The sequence below is a fragment of the Cynocephalus volans genome, chromosome 18 (assembly GCF_027409185.1).
Source record: "Cynocephalus volans isolate mCynVol1 chromosome 18, mCynVol1.pri, whole genome shotgun sequence".
In the NCBI taxonomy this organism is placed as follows: Eukaryota; Metazoa; Chordata; class Mammalia; order Dermoptera; family Cynocephalidae; genus Cynocephalus; species Cynocephalus volans.
In genome coordinates this window covers 5,559,330-5,576,283 of record NC_084477.1, presented here as the reverse complement: position 1 = coordinate 5,576,283, position 16,954 = coordinate 5,559,330, and the positions used below count along the sequence as shown (strand labels likewise).

Here is a 16,954-nt window from a genome sequence, read left to right as displayed (position 1 = left end):
TGAATAAAGCTGCGATAAACGTGGGAGTGCAGGTGTGCCTTCAACATGATGGTTTCCACTTCTTTGGATATATGCCCAGTAGAGGGATTGCTGGATTGGATGGTAGTTCTCTCCGTAGTTATTTAAGGAACTTCTATACTGTTTTCCATAGTGGCTATACTAACTGGCAGTGCCACCAACAGTGCAGGAGGGTCCCCCTTTCTCTGTGTTCTCTCTGGCATTTGTTCTTCTCTTTTTGATTATAGCTAGTCTAACTGAGGTGAGGGGATATCTCAGTGTGGGTTTTGATTTGCATTTCCCTGATGACTAGTGATGTCGAGCATTTTTTCATGTTCCTGTTTTCTGGCTGCCGGATTTCATTGGTTTTTCTGTTAATTTGTGTGCCTATTTCATTTGAATTGTAGCTTTATACTGTCTCTCAGTTTCTTCAGGCAAAAGTTTCCCTGAAAGCATTATTTAATGTGTTGCACAAAAATCTTCTGGTAAACAATGTCTTGGCACACAGCTCATTCATTCTTTCTGAGGGAGCTGTGTACAGTTTCTACCCTAACTTCACCTTCTCTCCTCAACCCACCTACATATGACATCTCTTTTCAGAAAGGTAACAGATTGTCTAGTTCCTAAGTCCAGTGAATGTTCTTTCTTCCTGAAACTTTCTTTACCCTTCTCCTCCCCCGCTCTTGAGATACTGTATTCTTGCTTTTGTTTGTACTTCTCTTAGTACTCCATTTCAATACCCTGTTCTGCTTCTTTTTCCTGTCCCTATGTGTACCCTAAGATTCTGCCCTTAACTCTCTTCTTAGGGTTTACTAAAGTCCTGGGCTGTACTTTGCTTCCTTGGCTTTAACAACATTCTCTGCCTATCACAGGCCAGCTGCCAAAACAAAATATCCTCTATAACCTTGGGATCCGTAGTTCCAAAGCTGTGTTATCAGATGCTTGCTTAAATGTCAACAGGTCAGAATGAAACCCATCACCCCCGTGTCTCCATCCCCTTTCTTTTCCTCTACATTGGTGGCAGCAACATCTACCCAGCCAGCCATAGGGAAGCCTCAGCCTTGTTGATTTCTCCCTAGGCCCAAAGGATATCTCTGGAATATTGATCCTCTTGAAATGTCTGCTGATACCACCCTAGCTGGTGTCCCTCAGAAGCTCTGCTCCAGCTCACATGTAACTTCTGATATCACCAGAAGTACTTTAAATGTGTTCTGTCGTATAGTAATTATGCTTCATAGAATAGGTTTCTGTAACCAGATAGTGATGTCCTTGCAGATTGGTACCATTTCCTCTTGTGACTGCAGCTTTTCACAATGGCTAGTACTTTATAGGTGATCGATCATCTTTTTGTTGTTGCAGCTTATGAATTGTTTGCCTGACTATAGTCCATGATCTTTTTAATTGATTCTCCAGTTGCTGCCAGAATTGTCTTTTTAGAATTATGCTAATTTTTAACCCCTAATCCTTTGATACTCCTTATGAACAGAATAAAATTCAGATTCATATCATGACAATGTAGGACCTAAACAATTTGGCACATCTTTTTTTTTTGCTTGAGTCCTGTCTTTGAAGGAGTATGATTCTTCAGCTATGGGAGTCCTCTGCATGTGTTTTCTTGCCACTGCTGTTTTTTCTCTTTATAATTAATGCTTTCTGCAAATGTTTATTAATTATTATGCGTAGGTACTATGCTAGGCTGTATTAGAAATACTGAGAGAGAAAACTTTGGTAACAATCTTTTGTAATTGTTTACATTATTATTCCCTTACATTTTCCATTTGTGAAAAATCTCATTCTTCAAAACTTAAGTGAAGTATTACCTGATCTGTGAAGTCTCCCCAGATCATATCAGTACACATTAATCAGTCTTTGCCTCCAAAGCATTTTTAACATCTGAGTTACAAATCTTATCTCAGCCCTGTTGTTTATTATCTATGCATGTGTCTCCTTCATTGAGTTTAGAGTTCCTTAATGGCAGGGTTTATGTCTTTTTTAAAGAAACGCTTTATTGAGGTGCAATTAATATACAAAAATCCGCATGTATTTAATGCATACAACTTGATGAGTTTGGAGGTAAGTATATACTCGTGATACCACCACCACGATCAGTGCTGTAAGCTGAGAGATCGTGTCTGAATCACTGCTGCATTCCTTCTTTGTTCCCTTCCCAGTGCCCAGCACAGTGACTTTAAAATAATTGTCACTAAATGAATACTGAATTGAAAAGTTGGTTCATAGCCAAGGTGGAAACTGAGAGAAACCATTCAGATAGTTAGGAAGAAAATCACAAGAGAGTTGTATTACCAAAGCCAGGGGACATGTTTGAAGAAAAAGAGGGCAGTAGGTGTTCTAGGCTCCAGCACAGGAAAAGAAGAGCAGACTATAAATAGACCACTGGGTTCGGCAAGGAAGAGTTTGTTGGTCGTCTTAACAAGAATAGGTTCCATAAAGTAGCAAGGGTAGAATCAGATGGCAGTGGGCTAAGAAGTAAATTTTTCCCCTTAAATACAATTTTTTTAGCTGATATTTTTATAGAAACTGGCTGGCAGACAAATTGAACATATATGGTCTAAATAAAGATCTAGAATACTGCATATATTATATTCATTTAGAGAGGATCCATATCTTTGGTAAAGTAGATGAGCAGGTTGACATTCATTTAAGGAAATTTAGAAACCTAATCACTGTTGTCATCCCATTCGGAGACTCCCGTAACTCTACAGGGGTTCCCTCCTCAAAGTTAACGATACGTTGTATAATGCATGGCATTAGAAATTATTTTAACTTGGAAATTTTTTAGGATGGTTTTATCAATGATCTGTGCTTCTTTCAGCTCCCGTCCTTGTTTGGATGGTAATGCATTAATAATGTCTATCTGCCTATATACAATGAATGAATTTTTAAAAATATTCATGAGTCGATTTGATTTTTGGCATACGGTATTTTATCATTTGTAAGACATTTAACATTTCTGCAATCAGAAATGCCTTTTAAAGTAGATGGTATGTTATAGTTTTAATTGACAACTTTCTTAGATTTGATAAAATATGGCAGTATCATAGTATTAAAGTTTAGAGACTATCTGCTGGATATTTTAGTTTTAATATAATTAATGTGCCACGTTTTTTTTTTTGTTTGTTTGTTTTGTTTTGTTTTGTTTTGTTAGCAATAATTAGATGACATTTTCTCTCTCCCCCTCCCTCTCTCTCCTTTCTTTGTTCTTTTTTTACTAGTCCAATAGAACATGCATCAGGTTTATCTTAAAACAGTAATAGACTGTTAAGTGGAGGCAGGGGTGGGAAAGGGAAGGAAGGAAGCTCTAGGGGACCTGTTTTATGTTACCTGAAGTTATGATTTGGTGTGCGTGGAACACATCTTATTTAACCATAATTCTTACCAATTTTGTAGAAGCATTGAGTCAGTGATCCATGTGAAGGAGTAGTTAATTTCTGATCTTGCAGTCAAGATTGTCTGATTGGCTAATTTCTTTAATCACAGACATGTATTGAGTATCTACTATGATACCTGGCTATGTACTCAACACTGTAAACCATCTTGCATTATTCCTGTGGATTTCTCAACACATTGAAATAGTACAACCAAGGTCAATAGCCAACTCGTAGTGCCTGGAACCTGTTCCTTCTTCATGTGTACTGTCTACCTGAGAGATGAGATTTGTAGTTTCTCATAAGAAGAGCTAGCCTAAAGGAGAGTTGGGTCCTTGGTCACACAGTAAACATTCAATAAGTATTTGTTGACTGTTGAATGGTATGTCTTTTAAGTGTTGAGTAGGAAATGGATGGGCTTATAGTTTTAAGTGATTATATGAGAAAAGGTTTGCATCATAGTTATTATTATTGAAAATATAATATACCTTGAGAACTCTGACAAGAATAATAAAAGTTTCTCAGACCATGTTGAGATTACTAAAATAAACAAAAAACTTAAAGCCATAAAGTTTCTCACCATAGAAAATGTTGATTCGAACTTTGAAAATATGAGGGTACTTCAAAGTTCATGGAACAGTAGAATTAAAAAATAATGAACCTTTTCATGAACTTTTTGAAGTGCCCTCATTTCTAAAGATATGAACAGTAGAATTTAAAAAGTTCACATAAATTAGTTTCAGCAAATCAGCAGTCCTTTCTTTGAAATCGAATGTAAATCAAATAATTAAGTAAAAATAGTACACCTATGCTTGTGTTCATTTATTTCCATAATGTTTCAATATCTGGTCCCTGAAAGAGTGAAGCAGCAGTATGGTTAGAAGAAATGCAGTCTGATGATGCATACTTTTCCTCTGGTAACCGAAGGTTAAATGGGTAGCAAGCCGAACGCCTTCAACAAGATTGGGATATTGATTAAAACGCTGATTTAACAGCTCGCAGTTTCCCCTTGGAAACCTGGAAAGGATAAGCCAGCTGCTGTCTAAGAGTGCTCAGTGTCCACTGAGAGTACACTATCTATCATCACAATATGGTGATGAGAGGTGTTTTATGTTTGTGGTAATTTCCCCCACTAAATCAGTAATTATTACAATCCTGTCCCTGCTGTTTACCCTGCAGCTGTTTTTCCATTTGTCGAGGGAGCGGGTGTTCACGGAGGACCGCACACGTTTCTATGGTGCAGAAATTGTCTCTGCCTTGGACTATCTGCATTCCGGAAAGATTGTGTACCGTGATCTCAAGGTAAAAAAAAAAAAAAAGTAATCAAAATTTGTTTTTGCAGGACTATAGGGACAAACACAAAGTAATTACAAAGTTACACAGTTTTGAGAAAAGCAGATTTAGTTGGGAAAATAAGCACTGTGTTTAAGAATGTAGTTTACTGAATTTGACAGGAAATTTCATTCACTAATATGTGTGTCATTCCTTTATGTCTGAGTTTTTGATGTGCAAAATAATTTCTGCTTGACTGCGCTGATCAAATATGATCTAACAATAATAGTTTCATTTTTCTGAAAATGTTATTATGGAAATGTTAAACATCTGATTAAAAGTCAAATAACTTTACAAGTGACATTTAAAAACAAGCTTCATGATTATATTATAACATCACATAACGTTTTATGAAGAAACTTTTATAATAAGACTATTGGAAGGAAAATATTTTGATTTTAGTATTAACTATTTTGGGGCTTAAATATCTGTGGCATTTTAATACAGCCTTTTATTAATTTGTTTAGTTTTCCATTTATAAGAGCATTTGTGTTTATCAGCAATAGCGCCTTGACTTTGACTTCTCTAAGTTTCTTTATGATGAGACCCTCAGAATAGGTTAGGATTGACAAACTATCTGTAAAGGGCAGATAGTAAATATTTTAGGTCTTGGTGCCCATAGTCTCTGTTGTAACTACTCAACTCTGCCATTGTAGGGTGAAAGCAGCCCCAGACAATGTGCAAATGAATGTGTTTGGCTGTGTTCCGATAAAACTTTATTTCACAAAACAGATAGTGGGCTAGATTTAGCCCATAGACGTAGCTTGCTGACCCTTGGAGTAGCTCATATCATGTAACACTGACACATTTCGAGCAGATTCTTTTTGTTGTTGTTTTTGGCAGCTGGCAGGTAAGGGAATCTGAACCCTTGATCTTGGTGTTGTAACACTGTGCCCTAACTAACTGAGCTAACAAATTGTTAATGGTACAATCTTACTTCCTTAAAACGTGAATCATGTAGTAATTTCGACCTATTAAAATTTGACACAGAACCACTTTATTGATCATGTACTACTTTATTTAAGATATAATTTGATTTATAGAAGTAGAAGTTACACGAAGCTTTTATGAAATTCTGTTTTGTATGAAATGAAGTATATATTTATATATTACCACATATAAAAGAAATCACAGTTATCCTGTCACTCCCATCTCATTCCTTTTTAAACACCTGCGATTCTTAAATTATCTTATTATTTAAGCAGTTGTCTAGGTTATTTCAGGATGTTTCTGTTAGGTACCTTTAGGTAATGAATGATCCTGAGGAGTAACTATCTTGCAAAATATCATTTTATACAATGACAGTGAAATATAGTATTATGTTTGTATAATATATTATTTATTAAAATTTAAGAGAAACTGTGAATTACTGTATTTAGGAAAAAATGAATTGTGCAATTTTAAAACATGTAGATCAGGGATGACCAACTAAGTGCCAAAATGGATTAGAGGTTAGTACAACAGTATGATTGTATTTAGCCTGAATCTTATTTTTTTTTTTTTTTTTTGGCATTTGGCCACCACAGGGATTGAACCCTGGACCTTGGTGTTACCAGCACCATGCTCTAACCACCTGAGCTAATTGGCCAGCCTAGCCTGAATCTGTTTATAACTAGGAATATGGCAGAATTCAATATCCCTGTATCTGATGTCTTCATGGCCAAATAATTCTATAATGTTTGAATATCGTGAATGAAAATGTTATTTAAAAAAATGAGTGATATGGAATGACAAGATATGTATTAACTTCCCAAATATACTTAGAAATAGTTAACTCTTCTCTTCCTGAGTCCACTTCTCCCACTCTTACTTAATGTTTTATGAATCCTATTTGTAGGGAGGAAGGAGGGAGGGATGGAAGGGGAGAGGCTTGGATTTAAGGAAACGAGAATAATTCTGGCGTAATGGGTAACATATCCAAAACAATTAAAGCCAGAAGATAGAATCATTAGCTTAAAGAAATCTGAAGAAAAGAATGTTTATAAGATTGCAAGCATTCATTGTGGAATGATGTCATTAGCATGGTCTTAGTAACTACTCTCCTTTAATCATTTCTCATCAAATGAATCAGTGTATTGCTATCGAAGTACATTAAATATGGGTTCCTTTGCCTCATTGTTTCTATGATGGAATTAGACTAAATTTATTAAACTGCAATATAAATTGCATATTTTATGTATGAATACCAGTCACGTAGTTACCATATGCGCAGACCACTAACTTTATTAGACTCTGCTCTCTGTTTTTTAAAAAATCTATCTTTAATATAAAGGTCTAAGTAATGTATAGCATAGGACAGAAACTATATGAATATACACCAACGTACACCAGTCTTGGTCCCTAAAACCAAGAAAAAAAAGTATAATGTAAGAAACCAACCATTCAAAACTTATACGAGTGTTATTTGAATCCATAGTATACAGGATTATGCATAATAGGGTGCAATCCATTAGGTAGGATCACAGAAACTTAGAGCTGGTCCATATTTTAGTGGTGATCCTCCTTAAGCCTAAAAACCAACTAAGTGACTTACTAAAAGTAATGGTCTAAGTTGGGGACATTGTCAGGATTATTGGAATCCATGAATCCTAGCTCCTGGTCTAACATTCCTTTCACTGCACCATTCTGCATTGTAGATTTGAAATGAAATCTAGACAGGGGAATGCATTGGATTCACCCTCCAGAACTTTGTAAACCTAAAACCTATTGAACATAAGAGAATGAATGTTTCAAATGTATTTATACCAGAGGTGTATTACAAACATCATAGTTGGAAACTGGTTTAGGTGCCCACTTTGATTGGTCCATGTCATATTTGTCTCTGGCCTCATTACTTATAACTTTGTGACTTTATTTAAATGAAAATCCAAGATGCTTCTGTTAGCTGCACTTCTTAAGTAAATACACCTGTTCACCACTGCCCCATTTAGCATTGGAAGCAAAGTCTTATCTTATTTGATGTGCAAGGTGTAATTTATTATATTAGTTCCTATTTTCTAATAACTTGGTGTTCATAGCAACAGATAAGGTACTGAAACTTTTGTTATACTTTAAAAAGCAGGTTTGCTTAATTTATCAATATACATCATGATTATGAAATTTTGTTTTATAGGACCCAAATCCTGTATGATTACTTAGGAAAAACGGGTATTGCTTTATGATAGCACTAAAAATTTGAAGAAATCTCTTCAAAGACTTCTTCAGTAGTGTAAAATTATATATTAAAAACTTCTTTTCCATTTCATTCTTATTTTACAAGAACAACCTTTATTTTTAATGACCATGGCCATCTAGGTACAGAATAGGCTGAACAGGACATTTGCAAAGGTGGTTGTAATGATACTGGAATTCATTGAAGATTAATTTTCCCAAGAGTTTATGGGGGGTAGAAGGGGAGAAAAGAATATATAAATTGCTGCTACATTTTATTTGTAGAACAGCTAATCTTGTTTTCTACCTGATTGGAGTGCGTTTAACCATTTACACTGTTAATATGAGAAAACACCAAATAGGTTTAGATGATTTCCAAGTCTCAGTGATGACACAAAGGGATGGCTTCAGAGAGTCTTTACCTCACCCTCCCATCTTCACTAGCCCCATGCCATGCTGTTTACCTCAGATAACTCAGTCTGCTGAACAAGGCTTGCTTGCTTGGCACCCAGGATGGGTCCCCCAACTCCCCCTTTTACCCACACTGTCACTCTGGATTTCATCCTGTGTAGAAACTTTAAGCCACTGCTACTAAGAACCCCTTCTACTCCTGAAGGTAAATTGTACTATTGGGCTATGTCCCTGCTTTGTAATAAATTATTAGATAGCATGGCGACCAAGGTGGGGTCTTTGCTATCACGTTATGAATCCTTTTCTAGATTAGGCGGGTATAAACTGAAGAAATGTTCTCCTTTTACTATTTCAACATATTCTCTTAATTCCACAGTCGTTCAGTTCCTGCAGGCCAGCTTGCAATATTTCGGCACTTTGACCCCAACGAACCTAGATGTACAACTTGCAGAGTAGACATTCCTTACTGCCTTCTCAGGCCTGAGTCAGTCTTGGTGTCTAGAACTGACCGTGGAGATAAAGCAGATGCATTTAAAGTTTTGTAAATTCAGAATAGCTGAATAGACAGTGACAATAGGCATTTCACATTTTATGGCTAACAAAGGGAAGATGGAAAGCAATTCGGAAGAGAGAACCAAAGAAAGATCATTTGTAAATACTTTTCTTCCTCCTTTAAACGGTAAAATGGTTTAAAATACACCCTGTGTAAAATTATCATTTATTTTCTAATAAGACTGGACATTTAGTTACCTCCTGATTTATCTGTATGCAGGATTAGATTTGGGAATATCATTTTTTTTCAGGTGATGCATCTCTGTTCGTTCATACTTTAGACAGACAAGTTGTTTCTGTCATTCATGCTGAGCAAAATTCATGCTTTTAGGATGGCGGAAGGGGGAAAATAATTGGCAGAAGGCCGACACTGTACTGTAAAATAACTGACTTGAAAATTATGAAACATTTATGTTACTGTTTTATTCAAACAAATTATTTCATAATGAAAAGCATATTTTTCCATGTGAGCATTTCCTAGTAGAAAAGTATTTTTAATGATGTCATTGAACTGACAAAAGTATTCTTCAGAATTCCATTCCTGAAATTTGCTCTTTCCTTTAAAATACACTGTTGTCTAGAAGAACCAATACCATTTTGATAACTTACATATCAGCCATTAAACTCTCCATGTTTAAAAAGCAATTAATTCGTTTATTGAATACTTACAGTATGTTAACTTCTGCATTCAACATCTCATTTAATTCTCAAAGCGGTCACATTGAATTGTTACTGCTATTTACCTCTGTTTTATACACGAAATTGAAGTACATAGAAATTAATAATATACCCAAGTTCACACAGCGAGTAAGGGCTAAACCTTGAATTTAGATATAAGCCCCCTGACCTGGACCCATTGTGCACTCTGTGTCCTCCCATGTGATATGCTTCCTGCCCCTGTGCCATGACCTTCACGCATCTCTCACAATCATCCTGTAGGCTTACTTTATTTCTTACTACATCACTGTAATTTTTTTAAAAAGCTCATTTATAAAACAAGTAGAGCGACCAACTGTCTCAGTTTGCCCAGGACTGCCCAGTTACAGCACTTAGAAGTCCTGCATCCTAGCCGCACAGTTCTGGCCAAGCTGGGACAGCTGGTCACCCTCAGGCTGTTCCTTCCCAACCCTGTGCTTGCATCTCATGTCATCCCTCATCCCTCAACCCTTGGCGTGAGGCTCTGACAAGAGATGTGTGGGTAGAGACTTAGGTGCGAGTCAGGATTTTTTAATATATGTATTGCTTGGTATTGGAAACAGGGTTGATACATTTTGGTCCTTCGAAATAGCTTTGTCAAAACATGGAGAAATAGTGCATGTGGTCATGTTTCCATGAATGCTTTTCTCATGCATACAAAGCGTGTGAAGAGGATTGGCGTGATACACACCCAACTGCACGGGAGAGGCGATGCAGTGGGCTAGAGAGGACGTTCACGCTGTGTTCAGCTTTATAGTGTACTATTTGAAGTTTTATAAGAATTTCTTATATATTAGTAGAAGAGATTAGTATTTTTTAAAGGTCTCCTAGCATTTTTACAGATTATAATGTATTCATATATTAAAACAGTAAGCATATTTTTAAAAATTAAGAGCAGGGCATACACAAGGGTGCTTCAAAAAGTTCTTGGAAATATTTGTGTTATCTTTTAATTCTATTTTGCCACAAACTTTGAAGTACCTTCGTAAATTTTTATTCAATAAGAGCAACAGAAGCTTCAGTATATACTTTTCTTTCTCGTTATGGCAAGTGAGGGAGGGAGGAAGAAGAGGTGTTGTTTGAAAGAGGTGAAAAAAGGAGAGAAACGCAGAGGCATGAGGAAGAGCGACAGACCAAGGCACAGAGAAAGAGGTGACAGAAGGGAAGGGCAGTAGACAGAGACTCTTTCTTGATGCTTCTGATTCTTTTCAGTATTCAGGACTTATTGTCATTTATGCAAATGAGGTTGATTTTTAGGTGCTGGTTGGTAGAGAAGCATAAGGAAGATGCAAGATATCTAGGTTTGAACGAAATCAATGAACTTTTGTTTTAAAAGGTTCAACAGTATATTTAGGGTTCGCTCAGCTCTCTTAGACAAGCTGAAGACAGACTTAGATGAAGCATGCGTTGAGCACTTAGTTCAGCTGGGTGACCCGTTCTGTCTACTCTGGTCTTTGCTTCAGTGAACACTGAGACCTGCTTAACTGCATTTAGTGTTTGGTATGTAAGACATTTGAGAACATGGCAGAGCGTTTGATGGCGTTCCACTTTACATGATTGGTATCTGTTTTTGTTCTCTTGCGGAGTTCTGCTTTAAATTTGATATTGGCTTCAGAGTTCAGGTAAGTCCTTTCACATTTAGGAGCAGAATAAGTATCTACTCCTTAAATAAAAGTGAATTATCATTCATCCTGTTAATATATTTTTCACACTGTGTATTTCTTCTGTGTGCCAAGAGGAATTCTACCTCCAGGTTGTATTGAGAGTAGGCACATTAGGGGCCCCGACCGTGTAAGGCTATAGGATCATAACTCAACATCTTCTTGAGGTGAAAGTCAGAACTTTGCATTCAAATTGGGGGGAGAACTGACCAGTTTCTTTTGGCCTTGCAAAAGCTTCTTCCCCTCCTGCATTTCCTAATATTCTCTTGAGGCAGATGATCTTGCTACTTGGTTAAGCCCTTAAGATTCTCTTTGGTGGTTTTGAATTAATGGACTTAAGGGAAATTCCAACCTGATGACATTTGTGCTATGTATTATTAACTGTTGAATGTTTGACTTTGATATCCTTTTTCTTTTTGTGTTTAAAAGGGTTGGTATTTGTTACAAAGAACTGCAAAAGAGGACATTGCCTTGCCTTACAAAATAAGATTTAGATTTGATTTACAACTACCACCAAAAAACATTCTGTATGTTTTATTTTATAATAGCAATAGATCCCCAAGAGAAGTTATTGAAAACCATCTGTATATGTCTAGAAGAAGATGCGCATCTCTTTGGGAATGTTTGAAACACATTTGATTTGATTTGATTTTTAGAAAGAGGATTGATGTTTGCTCTGAAATGTTGATTAGGTTTTATAGCACCCTATCCCATTGGTTTAACAATTAATAATTTTGTCCTTGAAATGTTTGATAAAACATGCTTCTTTTTACGCATGAAGCTACAGGTTTTGTAAATGCTGGAAGTTCTATTAACTACAACTATGTCTTCTTTCCAAAATAACTTACTCAGCCTTCAATAATTTTTCAGAATGGTATTTTCCTGTTGTTGAAGACAATAGAACAAATTATGTCATTTTTCTTAATACACAGTTGGAGAATTTGATGCTGGACAAAGATGGACACATAAAAATTACAGATTTTGGGCTTTGCAAAGAAGGGATCACAGATGCTGCCACCATGAAGACATTCTGTGGTACACCCGAGTATCTGGCACCAGAGGTATGCTTCAGTTCCATCCACGGGAGCAGTAACGTTGACATAATGTTTTGCAGAGCAAACCATCTGAGCATTGTTAACAGCTGCAATCCCTGCTACTTTTACCTTGATTTCAACCTGAATCAAATGTATTTTGCTCTCACTTGTTTAATGTGGAATAATAGGGACAAGATTATATAGAAATTAAATTTTATAAACTTTATAAGCATAAAGGCACTAACTGAAGTACATTAAATCAAGTTTTATTTCTTGGCCATATATATTTTCTTTCTTGATTATGCCCATTTTGATTAATTTATTAAAACAGAATAATTGACTTTAGCATGATTGTTTACAGTTTTTTAAACCATCTTCGGCCTTCCTTAGAAACAAAAACAGTGCTTGTTGGATTATTGTAGTATTTTGAGTTTTTATATTTAATTGTGGAAATTATTTTATTGGAAAAGTTAATGAAACGACACTGGCTACATTTTAGAATTCACGTCAAAGGAAGCTTCCACATGGTCACCTCCCTGTGCTGAGGGTTGCACAGTAATTCAGTAATTTGTTTACTTAAATATTTATTGTGTTTCTACTATATTTCAGTATTTTTCTGGGTGATTTGGTTACAGGACTAAGAAAATGACCGTCATCTCAGAGAACTTCTATTGGAGGGACTCAGAATAAAAATAAATAAAAAACATAATATCTTAAGTGCCATGAAGGGGGGGAAAAGCAAGATAAAGGGAAGGGGTGTAATGAGGTGTCTGTTTTAGTGTTCCAGTTGCTGTTTCTTGTAGCAAACTACCCCAGTCCTTAGTGGTGAAAACCAACCATTTTATGTGATCGTAGGGTTTCTGAGTCAGGAGTGTGAGTAGGGACAGTAGGGGCGGCATATTTCCATTTTAGCACGTATGGGCCATCAGCTGTAAAGACTTCACGGGCAGAGTGACTGTGGCTGGAGGCTGTAATTATCTGGAAGCACCTTCACTCTTATGCCTGACGGTTGCTGCTGGCTGTCCACGGGTACCTCTCCACATGGCCTGGGCTTTGTCATAATGACAATGTCAGACAAGTCAGACCGCTTTGACTCTGAGCTGTAGGAGCGCATGTTCTAGTGGGCAAGTTAGAAGCCACACCACTTTTTTTTTTTTAAAACCTGGTCAACCATCAAAAGCTTATTAACTTATCAGAAATTACTTTCATAGTATATTTTTTATAATTGGAGTATAATTCATGTACCATAAAATTCACCTTTTTAAAGTGTACAATTCAGTGTTTTTTCACAGAGTTGTGTAACCATCACCACTACCTAATTCCAGAATATTTTTATCATCCCAGTGAGAAACCCCATACTCCTTAGTTCCCGCATTCTCCCTTCCCCAAGGCAACCACTAATCGGTTTTCTGTCTATAGATTTGCCTGTTCTGGACTTTTTCATGTAAGTGAAATCATACAGTACGGAGTCTTGCGTGTCTGGCTTCTTTCACTTAGCATCATGTGTTCAAGGTTCATTCATGTTTTATTTAGTATGTTCTTGTTTCATTGTATGGCTGTACCACATTTTATTCATTCATTCAGCAGTTGATGGATGCTTGGGTTACTTCCGTTTTTGGCTACTATGAAGAATGCTGCTGTTAACGCTTGTGTGTGCATCTCCTTTTAAGGCCTGGTTTCAGAAGTCGCACTGTTGTTTCTGTCATATGCTTATTCTTTGAGGCAGTTACAGGCCTGTGCAGATTTAGAAGTAGAGGCATAGACCCCACCTCTCCACTGTCGGAGAGGCTGTGAGATGGGAGATAGTGCTGCTGTCATCTTTGGAAAACTGGATATGCCACAGATAGGATGTTAGGGGTACTTATACTGGTGCAGAAGTCTGAATGGTAAGGGGAAGGCAGCTATTGCAGAAATGTCAGGGAAGAACTTTCCACACAGAGAAAGCAGCTAGTGTGAAAACCTACAGGCAAGAACAAACTCAGTTTTTCCCCCACACTCAAGGTTAGCATGGCTCGCGCTCAACAGGGAGCTGTTAGTCTCTGCTGGGCGCCAAGCACTGCACAAGTGCGTTGCCTCTGTTAGTCGTTCAGTATTTGAGATAACCAGTGGTAGATAGCTAACCTGAGTTCTTTAATGGTGAGAGAACAGAGGATCAAAATTCCCTTTTATGTAATTTGTACACAGCTAGGAGGTAGTGAAGGTGTAATCTGAATTCTAACTAGGTTTGTTTGACTGTAAAGCCCACTTTTACATTTTTCCAACATACATCACGGCCCAAAAAGTCCAAATTTCAAGACTACTTATAGATATAAATAATTGTAAGTTTTTAAATAAATGCTTTTTAAATGGCTCACAGAAGAAGTAATCAAAAGGAATTAAGAAGTGGAATAAATTCATGATGAATAAATTCATATTTCTTGTATATATAGTAACTCATGCTAATTTATTATTAAAACAGATATTTTCAACTAGTGATTAAATGTACATTCCTAAAATGTTAGGTTATCGTTAGTGCTAATATTTAAAATACAGCTAGTTTCCAAATAGTAGTTGCCAAAATATCATTTTCTGTGTTAGAAATCTGGAGTTTAAAATTGTCTGTTTTTGTGGTTGAATTAGGCAAAGTTTTAGAAACACTGTCCCTCGTTTATTCAAATACAAGACCATGTTTTCTAAAAGAGTATTGTTTTTGTGAAAGTCGTGAAAAACAAATTCTTTGTTTCTCTGGAGTTCAGTTACCCCTGCTATACATTTGCCATGGATGATGAAATCTCATATTTAGAATAACAGAATTAGTTATGTCACAGTTAGGGGAAATTATTTCTGAAGACAATAAATACATCTCCTTTCAGAAGCAGATGATCTCCTAAGTAACAAAGATACTGTTTTCTAAGCAAATGTCAACAACTGAAGAGCAAAACCAAGAATTTGATGAAAGAAGATTATTCCTAAATAGAAAGTTTACAGTTTTCAAGAACTTATTATCTTTTTAAGGACAAGTTAGAAAACTTCCCTGTATGCCTTTTTTTCTAATATTGCAAAATTCTGGTCTTTAAAACCACCCATGCATGATTGATACATATTGATTCATAATTAAAATCTTGACACCTTATTTTTATAGGGGACAGTGATTATTGCGGTTACTATTTGAAAATGACAGATCTTGAAACAGCTAACTTCTAGTGCATTTCTCCTTCCTCCTACGTTAAATATTTGTGCCATATACTGCACAAATTTTGTTAAATCAGGATAAGTCTGAATGTGTTTGTCCTTACTTTAAAAAACATGAGTTTGATTCTTTATTCTGGTCTCCAGTATGGACCATTTCACTGAAGACCACTCATTCATTTATTAAAGAAATATTTATTGAATATTTGTCAGGTGTGAGGCATTCTGTTAGGTGCTGGGAATGCAAAAAAAGTAAGAAATAGTTTTAGTCCTCAAGTAGCTTGTTGTTTGCTAAGGTGATAAGATACAGAAAACAATTACTACTGTGCAAAAAAAAATAACTGCTTTACTGGAGGTACCTGCAGTGGAGTGGAAGGAAAAGGCCCAGCAACAGCAGAGGGAAGTGGGAAGAGAGGAGGCGAGGTCTTAGGGAGGGGTTGGCATGCGGAGGAGTTTAGGTTTCATCCTGTGGGCAAGGGAAAATCATTCGTGAATCGAGGGCACTGAGATGATGTGATCAGATTTCCATTGTCAGTGTTAGGGAGGGATTGGCCTGAGCTGACTCTAGCCTCTTCCCTTTACTGCAGGTGGTGTCTCTCGCTTTCTTTGAACCGTGGTATTTCTAGAACACATCAGTATTGATGCTATAATATAAGTGGTAGTTGTGTATCAGATGTGGAATCCATTCTTGACTACCACTTCCCTTGTGAATGACTCACTGTCACTATTTTTCCTTCTGCCGTCTTTGCAGAAGACTTGTTTACACGTTATATGGAGATCCTGCTGCAACCTGTACTTCATGTAGCAGTGGTGTCCTTTTACCTTAAAATTGTTTTAATTTGGTAGAAATGGTTTGCTATTTAAAGATAGATGGAGCGTCTTTAAAAGATACTTCAAAAAGAGTATTAGAAATCAGTTCAAAGCCAGTTTATTAAATGTTTTCTATGTCATACTCATAGCAGGTTTTAAAATAAATTTGTCTTAAGTGAACTTAATTTGCTTCTTGTGGCAGAGAATACCAGAAAAGATAAGTCTTATAGTATAAATATGCCATTCGTTGAAAACAGAATGTTTAAAAAAGTATTTGTTCTCTTACCTCTTTTGATGATGAATGGAGCTTAAAATGCAATTTTCCTGCTTGGGAAGCATTATAGATATTTATTGTTAGAGGGAAAAAATCAAGTTTTTCGGTTTTTTTTTTTTTTTTTTTTTCCTTTAAGGAGGTTACAGAGATACAGCCTTAGCAGGCATAAAGCTATGCTTTTAGTGTGCTCTCTAAAAATGCATTTCATATGTATAGTTTTAAATGAGTATGTTTTTGCTCTTTCTTACATTAGAAAGAAATGAACTTGACCTGTAGTAAATTATGGACAATAAGATATCTTGAGGGGATTCAGTTTTTGTAATCTGTAGTGTATTTTCACACCTAGGAATTATAAAAGAAATTAGAAATCACATATAAACTCTTACTGTTAAATTTTATTATTTGATTTGGCTCCTAGTGAATTCAGACCATTTTATGCAGTGCTAATTATTTAGAGTCTCAGCTTTGCTCTTCAGTTAGCAG

At 36.2% G+C, this 16,954-nt stretch overlaps 1 protein-coding gene across 3 annotated transcripts in view; it reads left to right on the top strand.

Moving 5' to 3' along the window:
• AKT3 (AKT serine/threonine kinase 3) overlaps positions 1-16,954 on the top strand; it is a 275,734-nt gene that overhangs the window by 209,470 nt on the left and 49,310 nt on the right. For all 3 annotated transcript variants that reach the window (XM_063082725.1, XM_063082726.1, XM_063082727.1), the window contains 2 exons: positions 4,563-4,685; positions 12,118-12,246. In XM_063082725.1, coding sequence (XP_062938795.1) covers positions 4,563-4,685; positions 12,118-12,246 — 252 coding nt within the window. The remainder of the gene's footprint in view (positions 1-4,562; positions 4,686-12,117; positions 12,247-16,954) is intronic.